Source organism: Hydractinia symbiolongicarpus, chromosome 6 (genome assembly GCF_029227915.1).
Source record: "Hydractinia symbiolongicarpus strain clone_291-10 chromosome 6, HSymV2.1, whole genome shotgun sequence".
In the NCBI taxonomy this organism is placed as follows: Eukaryota; Metazoa; Cnidaria; class Hydrozoa; order Anthoathecata; family Hydractiniidae; genus Hydractinia; species Hydractinia symbiolongicarpus.
Genome location: NC_079880.1, coordinates 24,195,512 through 24,207,245, shown reverse-complemented (window position 1 = coordinate 24,207,245; position 11,734 = coordinate 24,195,512). Strand labels below are relative to the sequence as shown.

The window sequence follows — 11,734 nt, the reverse complement described above, 5'->3', positions numbered from 1 at the left end:
ATTCTGATATCCTTTTAAAATTAATATCCACGATAAATTGTGTTACGGTGATAGATTATGTAGGGTATTAACCCTATCTAAACTTGGTGTCGCGTAACAAACACTTGACTTAAAAACATAACGCCTTTCGTCTCCTTTTAATTAACAAAATTACGGAAGTCAGAAAGTACATGAACTACAAAAACCATATAACAACAATTTTATTACATAGGTCTAACAGAAGTTGCTATGGGTTACAAGTTTTCTAAGTAAAAAACCTTTTTGTACTCAATGTGTGTCATTATTTTTTGTAACAAAATAAGCGCAGGGGCGCTTAATCATTAGTATTTCACGCATATAGAATTTCTGTCTGTCTATTATATATGATGTCACCTGCTTGACTAATGTTTAAAAAAAGTTGTGTGTACTTAGGGTATCTATATAACTTTATAGAACCAGTTCTGGCGATGTTATAGATATTTTGAGTGCTTGAATTTTTAATCAATGTACGTGGTGTTTTATATTAGTTCACGGGTATACTTTTGCCTGTTTTTATAATCGCTCTGTACCAAGAAGCAGGTCTAAAAACTGTGATTGATTTTTAATAAGCTGAACTGGTTTTGAGCTATTGCATTTTTTGTCAAAAATTGTGGAAATGTAGACTAAACACGTGCACCGTACATTAGTGCATCAAGGCTTTGTATGGTAAAATATTTCACAAATACGCAAATCTTTTACCTTTGCTCTTAAATATTTGTTTTACTATATCTTTTTGCTAACAGTAAATTCTTTCTGGTTTAGGATGAAAGTGAACAGCAAGAACATACTGTATCTTACGATACAGATCACAGCGAGGAGTTGATAGACATTATGAGAGATTTTTCAACAACACAACTATTGATCATAGCGTACAGAGATTGTTATAACATCATTGTTAACACATTACGTTCAAAGTTCAAAGAAAATAATCTGAAATTTGTCTGCCAGGCATTGTATAAAGATCAAATACTAAGTTACATACCACAGCTATTAAAAACGCCTAAAAAATCGTTCTAACCTAAATTTATCTCTTTACCAGATAATTTAAACAACACTCCTTATTTTTTTGGCTTTCTCAGTTAGCTAGCGTCTTTGGATAAAAGTCTAATTAGTTTTTTACTTCGATTAATAAATTTCGCTTCGTCGGATTGAAAATGTATGGTATTGTCGGATGCATTTCCAATCAGTTCTCTTTGTCACGCTATACCATCACACGTCTTCCTTCTTTATAGAAATATTTCTAACTAATACCAACTTTTTATACTCAACAGCAACCTCGTTTACTTGCTACATTTTATATTTAAATTATACTCGAATGCGATAGTGCCAATCTCGGTCCCAGAACGCAAAAATGGAAAATAAAAACAAACAAGCTTTAACTTTGTGACCGGTAATCAGTGATATGCTTTGTTTAAAATAAATTTTTCAGAAATGAATACAAAAGATATAAAATAGAAGATAGCCTTCCTCGCCCCGGCTTTCTCTTTTCAGTTGGTAAACAAGTTATTTCCGTGAGATAGGGCACGAGCATGCTAAACCGTGTGTAAACGGTATTATTAACCGTTACCACCTCATGCGATTTTACCATGAATAGAAAATAAACCCTCGTTTTGCATTTTATTCTGACTTAGTAATTCTTAGCGTAACGCCATGCTTTGGGGAGACAATGCTTGAGAAATAAGAAAGCGACCAGTGACTTTTGTGCCATGGACTTACTTGCTCACTCACGCGAGGAAATTAATATATAAGACACATGTTATAAGCCATATATGGCTCAAATGCTTTAAAAATTAAGCAACTTGTAAGGAACAATCTGGCTAAACAACATATAAACACTATAACAGCAGTAGCAGTTTCCTTAACAGCTCATAGCAAGAGATTCCCAGTTAGTTTGTGATTCTGATATATTTACTCCTGACAATGGCTTGGTAGAAATTTGATTGTACTATAAATGTAGCATAGCAGTTTAGAAGTATGAGTATGAGTTTATCAATGGCAGCGTATTGTTTAATTCTATTCCATTTAAAGACACATGTCGAATAACAAATTTCTGTTGTAAATATTAGCTACCAAATTTTATCTATAACAGAGCTAAATTATTATTTATCCCTGGTTACCTTTTACACATTTTGAGAGGTCTTTATTCTGATATCCTTTTAAAATTAATATCCACGATAAATTGTGTTACGGTGATAGATTATGTAGGGTATTAACCCTATCTAAACTTGGTGTCGCGTAACAAACACTTGACTTAAAAACATAACGCCTTTCGTCTCCTTTTAATTAACAAAATTACGGAAGTCAGAAAGTACATGAACTACAAAAACCATATAACAACAATTTTATTACATAGGTCTAACAGAAGTTGCTATGGGTTACAAGTTTTCTAAGTAAAAAACCTTTTTGTACTCAATGTGTGTCATTATTTTTTGTAACAAAATAAGCGCAGGGGCGCTTAATCATTAGTATTTCACGCATATAGAATTTCTGTCTGTCTATTATATATGATGTCACCTGCTTGACTAATGTTTAAAAAAAGTTGTGTGTACTTAGGGTATCTATATAACTTTATAGAACCAGTTCTGGCGATGTTATAGATATTTTGAGTGCTTGAATTTTTAATCAATGTACGTGGTGTTTTATATTAGTTCACGGGTATACTTTTGCCTGTTTTTATAATCGCTCTGTACCAAGAAGCAGGTCTAAAAACTGTGATTGATTTTTAATAAGCTGAACTGGTTTTGAGCTATTGCATTTTTTGTCAAAAATTGTGGAAATGTAGACTAAACACGTGCACCGTACATTAGTGCATCAAGGCTTTGTATGGTAAAATATTTCACAAATACGCAAATCTTTTACCTTTGCTCTTAAATATTTGTTTTACTATATCTTTTTGCTAACAGTAAATTCTTTCTGGTTTAGGATGAAAGTGAACAGCAAGAACATACTGTATCTTACGATACAGATCACAGCGAGGAGTTGATAGACATTATGAGAGATTTTTCAACAACACAACTATTGATCATAGCGTACAGAGATTGTTATAACATCATTGTTAACACATTACGTTCAAAGTTCAAAGAAAATAATCTGAAATTTGTCTGCCAGGCATTGTATAAAGATCAAATACTAAGTTACATACCACAGCTCCTGAAAAAAACAGAGATAGTACTGCTCCTATTATCTCCACTTGATGCGAATATGGTATTGGAAAAAATGCAACGCTATGCCATTGGAAGAGTTATGTTTATAACAACAGATATATCAGTACATGTGTTTAAAGGAATGAAAACATTGTACCCAAAGTTATACTTAGTTAACCTTCAAAACACTAGAGTTGATGAAAAAATAGTGAATGTAAAAAAGATTAATGCGTTACTAGAGGCAAAAGATTTTAATCACATGTGAGTATCCAGGGTTACTTTCTTATTTTTTTAATGCTTACTATGAATTGTACTACCTGCGGATTGAGAACTATAATGAATAACAAAATAAATGTAAAGTGATAGGTATATTTTATATCAACACTCAGCAAAATTATAACCTGCAAAAATGATATTTATTTACTGTTTTATTCCCGATTACTTTACTATAAAAATATGTCGTGCGTTTTTTTAAATATATAGCATTCACCTCTTTGTGTCTTTGAAATTTACCTATTCATAGAATTCAAAGCTTACCCATGTTACATACAAATTTCGTTGAAGTAAAAGCGAGTCAACATTCACGTTTGAAAGCGCGATTTCCGCAAGAGACATGGAGAGCTGTTAGTGTTCTATATGCTCCATATTGCATATCACTGAGCTCACATCCTGTGGATAATGACTGTATAGTTGGCGTATCGTGTCTTGTTCCTGACACTAGGAAAAATGATACAAAATGGAGGCATTCGTGCTGCTTTGGGCTCGCAGTCGATTTGCTAACCTTAATTGCAAACAATTGGCATGTTAAATTTGAACTTTATATAGCAGAGGATGGAGCATTTGGGGGTGTTGAAAATGGAACTTGGAATGGAATTATTAACGAAGTATTTTCTGACAAAGCAGATATCGGTATACAGGGAATTACACAAACTTCCCAAAGACAACATGTGCTGGATTTTTCTGTGGGTTTCCAGAATTCGTATTTTGCTATAATTCGACGAACTATACCAGAAGAAAATTTATCCTTTATTACATGGAAATTTCTAGACCCTTTGGATAATTTACTGCTTGTTATGGTGGCCATAACAGGCATGATTGTTCAAATTGTGCTTTTTGTTTTTGAAAATATTAGTAAGACAGGAGAACGTTTTTCATGGCGAGACGTATTCGCGTATACCACAGGTTTAATATTCCAACGGGATATTGGAGGACGAAACCCCATCACCATTCATGGACGTCTATCTGCCTTGACTTTTGCTGTCTGCATGACTGTCATAATGTCTACATATACAGCACAACTGACGGCTAACAATATGCATACCCCTACATCTACTGATTTTGCGGGAATAAATGATCAAAAGGTATGATTACTTTGCACCCTAATTAAAACTTTTGTTTAGAAAATAGTATGCACATTCGTAATCATGTAAGCAATGTAACAAAATGCACAAAATTGCCAAAGTAATTTATCATGTTTAAGATTTAATTGGTTCCACATTGCTATAAGAATAGACTGATTCACGCAAAAAGAATTTGCAAATTCCATGTTAGACGAACAACTATTGGTCTGGGTAAATTTTTTAATAATTTATTATTTGAATGAAAGAATGTCATTTAGCAACGGCTAAAATTGAATTATATTTATTATATCTTCAAATAGCTCATCCGATATTTAAACTTACTAGTCGTTAGCCCGTGAAAAGTCCACGGGTTCGCCCGTCCTTTTTACACCGCACTGCGTGCTTCTCGCTATTGCGCAGCTTAGCTACCATTTTGCGTGCCAGACAGGTAGACAGACGTATACGGATATTATAATATAGATAGTTAACTATTATTTAACTTATAGTGAACTCATTGGGCAAGTAAAATAATTGTGGGTGCACAAACTAAAAGACCTGACCCCGAATAATTTTTTGATAAGTTTATTATTTTGTTTTGGTTGATAATTCACAGGTTAGCCGCGAAATAGTAAGCTTTAGTTTAAAGCTAAAAATGGCTACCTACAGTAAGTAATAGCCAACCAGCTAATATATAACCTAAAGACTTAACTAGTAAAAGCACTTTAAAAAATCACAAATCCACCATCTCTTCTTCAAACTTCCGTTACTTATGCTAAGCACTCTGTCTAAGAGACGGCATAGTGTGTGAATGTATATTTTGTGTATCTTATATAATGGTAAACCTGTATATACATATATAATAAATGTGCATATAACCATAAAATTTTTGGCTAATCAAGTCTATTTAATTTATCACATGTTCATTGCTAGCCAGTTAAAAACGTAAATAAAATTTTTAAAAGTACAGAATATATTTTTAGAGGATATTTTTTAGACGATATTCTACAAAAGTTTACACAATAAAGTCGCCTTTTCCTGTCACAGACACAGTTCGCTCATTATCATATAGGGTTATGATAATGTTAACTCAACTTGACTTCACCCCTGACATTACATCTAGTGTGGCGAATTTAAGTGGCCATTCAAGTAGCACAAAAAATCATGCTCTCGTCTTTTAATTTTTTTTTGGAAATGATTGTTCCTAAAATTATGATAAAACGTTTTTGTACTATAAGAGAATGCCTTTTTTTATTCTATTTCATTGCTAGCTCTAAACCATTACAAACTAAAAACAAAATTTTCATCAAGGGCAGGACAGTTTTTTAGTGAAATTCAATGAAGTCAATCTAAAAGACGCTTAATTATGCATGCAAATTTATTATTCAGATTGGCTTAATTAAAATTTGTTCAATCAGCGGACAAAGAAACTTTTTAAACTGTTGTTACTTGTCTCAGTGGACAAATTCACCAAAAATTCAATCATGTTTTAGACTTGCTACTACCTTATCGGAGTATAAAAAAAACAGACAAAAGTGACTAATTTTAAGGGTAAGTCACTAAAGTTTTTCCTGGCTAAATGTTTTTCCCGACTTTAAGTTACTTACGGCTAAAAGTTTTTCCCTGCTAGCTGACTTACCCACCAGACGATCATAGATGGTGTTTTCTGAAAGTAAACTTGATGGACTTGATCAAGATAAAACCTTTAAAATATCAGAATTATAATTGCTTTGCCCTTCCACAAGTAAAATATCAAAAGAAGTACCAAATAATGATATTCTGTTTAAAAAATGTTTACTTCCGTAAAATTGTGATGTGTCTGATGTCGTTGATACCAGGTTGCAAGAAACACAGCCGAACTCAAAGGAGGGTGTGCCGACATTATTATTACTATTATTTACCCAGGATAGCCTCTTCAGTTCCTATTGGTACTGCTATCAACGAGGGTCCTGCGAAGGGGGTCCTAGCGCATTTAAAGCTCCCATTTGAGCTACGAAAGTCGTGGAAGCACAGCAATCGCTCAACTAGACAACCGCCTAAGATATCAATCCTATTCTCATGCTGAGCGCTAAGCAGAAAGGATAGATTCACACTTTTATAGTCTCTGGCAGGACTCGGCCGGGGTTTGAACCCAAGACCTCCCGCACTGAAAGCGAACGCTCTACCACAAGGCTATCAGACATGTCATAAGACTCATCTTGCTTATGCCAATTAATGCTATGTCGTAAAAAAAAAAATTCACTGCATATTTCATATTGATGCAACTTTGACTTGATAATTTGATTATTTCTAATGAATTGTTACTTTTTTGTAGCTTGCCTACCGTAAGCTCTCTAGTCTGGAAATCGGAATCATTTTTAATTAAACATGCTGAAAGTGTACTCACCATCATTTTTTTTCTTTACAGATTCTTAATCCAACAAAAGCATTTACATTTGGCGTCTTAAAAAATGCAAGAGTTGAAAGTTTCTTTCAACTTCACCCTTCCGAACAATTCAAAAGGGTTTATGAATTCATGAAGCCATATTCCGTTGCCAATGGTGAGGAAGCAGTGAAAGCTATCATATCTGGGTGAGTAGAGATAACCATTACCACTAACTGTTGGTATTATCTGAAAGTTAAAAAATAAAGAACTGAAAAGTTTGTCAGTGAGGTGTTTTTAATATTAGTGATGTTCTTAAGTATATAAAAATAATTCAGACTTAGGGCATTCTTTATTTCTTTCAAAGCCTAAACTAAAAGTAAAAGTAGGTGGTGTGCCCAATAATTTTTTTTATTTAGTAAGTTGACCGTACGCAATTTACAAAATTTGTGACCCGATGAAAAGTTGGTTGAGGGCAAAATAGCCCCACCACAGTAATTCCTGAACTACTGCCGTAAAAGTTAATTGGCTGATATATAACACGCAAAACAAAAATGTAACCTCATTTTCGTGCTTGTCAACGTCAGCAAAAGAATGAAAAATTACGATTTATTTATGCTTTCAGAAGATTTTTGATGTCAAAAATGTATTGATAGGGTACTAAAAACAACAATTATCTAACTAAGTTTATTACAGCTGTTTCACAGCAAAGTGGGATAAAAAATAATCTGTTTCTATAAATGGATACCTACACATTATTGAAATTAGTGTAAATTCATCACTTTTGTTTACGTCGTTCTGTTCAAGGACTTTATAAAAGTAACCGAAACAAACTTTTTCCTGTTTAAAATAAAAATCTGATTTTGGTGACGACATTGTTTTCTGTTTTGTCTTCAGAAGATTAGATGCATACATCACAGAGGAGTTTTTTGCTTCATCAATCATTTCTAAAGCTGAATATTGTTTCAAAACAACATCATTTATCGATGAACGTTACGAAAGTGAACTGGCATTTGCTGTTCAGAAGAATTCGCTCTTACTAAATAAGGTATCATTATCGATTTTAAAGTTTAAAGAAAATGGTGTAATTAAGCAATTGGCTGAAAAATGGTTTTATAGACCAGAATGCAAGTCGTTTAACGCAGAAGAGAAAAGTTTTGCTTTGGAATATTTTGGTGGCTACGTTGTTGTTATCGCAGTCTCTCTGGTCGTATGTCTAATCATACTTGGTGTAGAGCATCTTTACAGTCGTACCAAGATACGACAAAACATACGTCCGAATAAAAGATCTTATGATGTAAGATTCGTAGACAATATTCTTCGTCAATCCGACAAACCCGATATGGACTGCAAATAGATGTGAAATGTTCACTTATGAAATAACTACAAGCAAAATGACAAAATAAGGAAATTTTGAATTTGTTAAATGTTGGATTAACTAACAAGATGTTCCAATGTACTGTGAGTAAATATAAACTAATTGTAATATAAAAATATGCACGCTAAAACATTTTGCGTTATACTTGGTAAGCAATAATGTATAATATTTCCATATTTGTTATTTGAAATTTGAAAACATGAAAAACCGCCGATGGCTATCAGTTTCACGCTTACCCGATTATCACATGCTGGAACTTACGCTTTAACTTAAGATTTATACAATAAAAACATCTGAGAAAATCTTACATTACCAGAATTACAAACAGTAGAAAAGAAAATTACTCATCCGGAGAGACCAGTTTATCATGTTTCAAAACAAATATGATAATTTAAAACAAATTTATTCAGGCGATCACAGTGATGTACAGTGTAGTATTTTGTATTTCTAAGTTTTTAGGTTAAGTTTTTATTCACTGCATTACTGGGTTATATTACTATGAAATAAGAGTTGGTTTCAAGGGAGGGTCAAATATAAATTTATGTTGTGGTATCCACACAAAAAATACTTTTCAAAATCCTAAAGTGTACTGACATAACTACTAAAAAACAAAGAACAATGTTTCATCTATATTTCTTCCTAGTAACATTTTTCAGAAGTTCTCCAACTTAAGATAATCCGAAATTTTCCCCGATTTCAACACGATCATAAATTTAAAATGATGCAATATAATAATGGGGGATACCGTATGTAAACAAATATAAATCATGGTCGAGCACAGGAAGCGTTGCATTTATTATACCAAGGATATAATATAAACATTTAAACTATTTCAAAATTGTGTTACTAGTATTGTATCAATTTTATTCGCATGAATAAATGCAAGCATGTGTTTAAACAGTGAAGTTGCGGTGTCGTGTGCCATCAACCCTTTTGTAAAAATAATTTTAGTATGCTTTATAATAAATTGCCTAACGCGTCCCAACAAAGACGATATGGTAATATAAAAGTAAACAATTTAGCACAACACGTGTCTTCATTAAAAGCTAGATATTTCTTATTACTTTCTTAGGCAAACATAGCTCCTTAAAAGGACTACGAAACGATTTAATAGGCTCAATCCCCGCGCACTTTGAAGAATGGCGTATAACAAACGGACCACCCGAAAGGTCAAGGTTCAAGAAAGTATACACACTTCAGAACCACATAGACATCTAGACCATCAGTTTATGAATGTTTATGAATAATTTCATTTTACTCATGAATTTCCAAAAAAAGAGTTCCTACAAATGAAAAATTTTCATTCAGTATTTTTTTGGGCGGTAAAGTAAACTACGATCTGTAAAATGTCCTCCCTCAAAAATAAACTAAAGAATATATAACAACAGTTTCTCTCCCAGAGCCTACGCTGCCTGGTGTGAAAAGACCGATGCTGGTTTAATTTTGGATTTCAAGAAGATAACACTGTGAGAGATGTACACCTAAACTGATAGGGGAGGTAAAATAAAAGAATACTTTTTGAGGGAAAGAGGGGGATGATATTTTGAAAATGCTTCCTACGGACTCCCTCTATATAGCAAATTTTATTGTCTTGACAAAATGTAATCTTAAAGGCATTACAAAGTGTTATTACCCGGGTAAAGGAGCGGCATCGATATTTTCGAAAATCGTGCAATGTGATTGGTTAGAACTTACGTCATAGCGGGCAATATTCCACGGTATTGCCCGCTACCATAGCAACCGTGTTTAAAGTTTAAATATCGTAGCATTAAATGTAAATAAACACGGAATAAAGTAAACAAAACGCGAAACAGAAGTGAAACTTACTTTTATCTTTTAAAGAATTCAATGTTGTGGCTGCAATAAAGACCTGCTATGTTTACACGATATTCGATTTAAAAAAATATTTTTTGTTCGAATGTACGTTCCATATGGGAATAGTTTCTATAAAGACGTGGTTTCTTTTATAGTTGCTTTTATAATGTTGTAATTTTTGTTGTAAAATGCAGTACGCGGATAATAATCCATATAATAACTGTCTATTTCGGGCAATACTTTCGAATATTGACCTCTGTCACGTATTGCCCTCACAAGCTCGGGCAATACTTTGACGTCGGTCAATATTCTCCGGTATTGCCCTCATAAACAGGTTTTATAGGGTTAATTATGAATAGGACAAATGTGATTTTGTCCGAATTTCTTAAAATCCGATAAAATGTAGTTCTGATTTGTGTATCTTGCAATGCAAAATAAAATTATGTTGTCGCGACGCTTCTTCGCTTCTGTCAGATTACATTTTAAAGTCGATGTCAAACAGCTAGCTATGTTATTGGAATGTTCCATAGGGTGGTAAAGTAGATACAGAGCCAAAGGGTATAGGGATATTCTCTTTTGATAAAGCACAGTACAAAGCAAGGACAATAAGAATACAATTATTGTTTGCCATCTTATGTAGTGAGGCATTTATTAAACTTGTCAGCATTAATGCATTTGGGATGGCAGCACCCTTAAAGTGCAATACAAATGGACATGCATCACAATAATTTAATTTATTATTGCGTTATGGAAGTGGCTGTAGCTTTAACCTCGACTTTTGTAAGGAGATAGCGTGGCGCTAACTCAAACACGCTGTCTATTGAAATTTCAAGGAGTTGTAGGGTGCTTAATCAAAGAGGGCGGGAAGAAGGCGGTAAGAGGGCGGAAAGGCAACTTAATTGAATATTCCCAGTGTACATGTTTTTCAAGCAACACAAAATTTTGCCTTAAAGTTGCTTAAGTTTCTGCATTTTACAGGTTTAATTCTTTCTTACTTGTCGCTTGTTGCCTATCTCCTTGGTGAACCCAAATTCACGTGTCTGCTTGATCTGTTTGTGCCCTGATCTACCTTTCTCTTGAATTTCGTTTATCAACGTGGGAAGCGTTATATAATAAGTAAAGTCTTTAGTCATTTTTTTAAATGACTTTAGCCTTGATGGTTACGAGCTGTCACATCTCTCCTCTTTTCTGCCATCTTGCGTTGCTATATTAAAGAAAAAATTACAGTAATCCCCTCTTACATGAATGACACTATTAAATTTACCAGCATTTTCTTTAAACAATATGAAGATAATAATTGATTAATAATAATTCAGTAATCTATAATATATTTTATTATTGTTTAAATCTTTTGTGTTATATTTCGAACTAATTGTATGACCTTCCTTTTAACATATCAAGAAATTATGGATAATACTTCCAGGCAGGGTTCTCTTACCGTACGCAGCGACGGATTTAGGATCTCTTTTAAGTGATGCAAATTACCTCAAAGAACGATTTCAGGAGCCAGCGCCTTTTAACGTTTATGGTATTATAAAATGCTGAGCTAATCTTTTGGACTGAGAAAATTCTACTATGAACAATTGATTAAATGGTATTTAGTATCGCAGGTTGAGGTATTAAAAACACTCGTGGTTACAACATCCAAGTCAAAGTTTCGGTGTTTTTCTTTTTCATCGTG

General features: G+C 33.3%; 1 protein-coding gene across 1 annotated transcript; it reads left to right on the top strand.

Annotated features, from left to right (window-relative positions):
- The first annotated feature begins 3,512 nt into the window (after positions 1 to 3,512).
- LOC130647867 (glutamate receptor ionotropic, NMDA 1-like) lies at positions 3,513 to 8,767 on the top strand. The gene is made up of 3 exons (XM_057453872.1): positions 3,513 to 4,522; positions 6,906 to 7,069; positions 7,758 to 8,767. The coding sequence occupies exons 1-3, from the start codon at positions 3,701 to 3,703 to the stop codon at positions 8,215 to 8,217; spliced, it is 1,446 nt and encodes a 481-aa protein (XP_057309855.1). The 5' UTR covers positions 3,513 to 3,700; the 3' UTR covers positions 8,218 to 8,767.
- Positions 8,768 to 11,734: the final 2,967 nt, after the last annotated feature.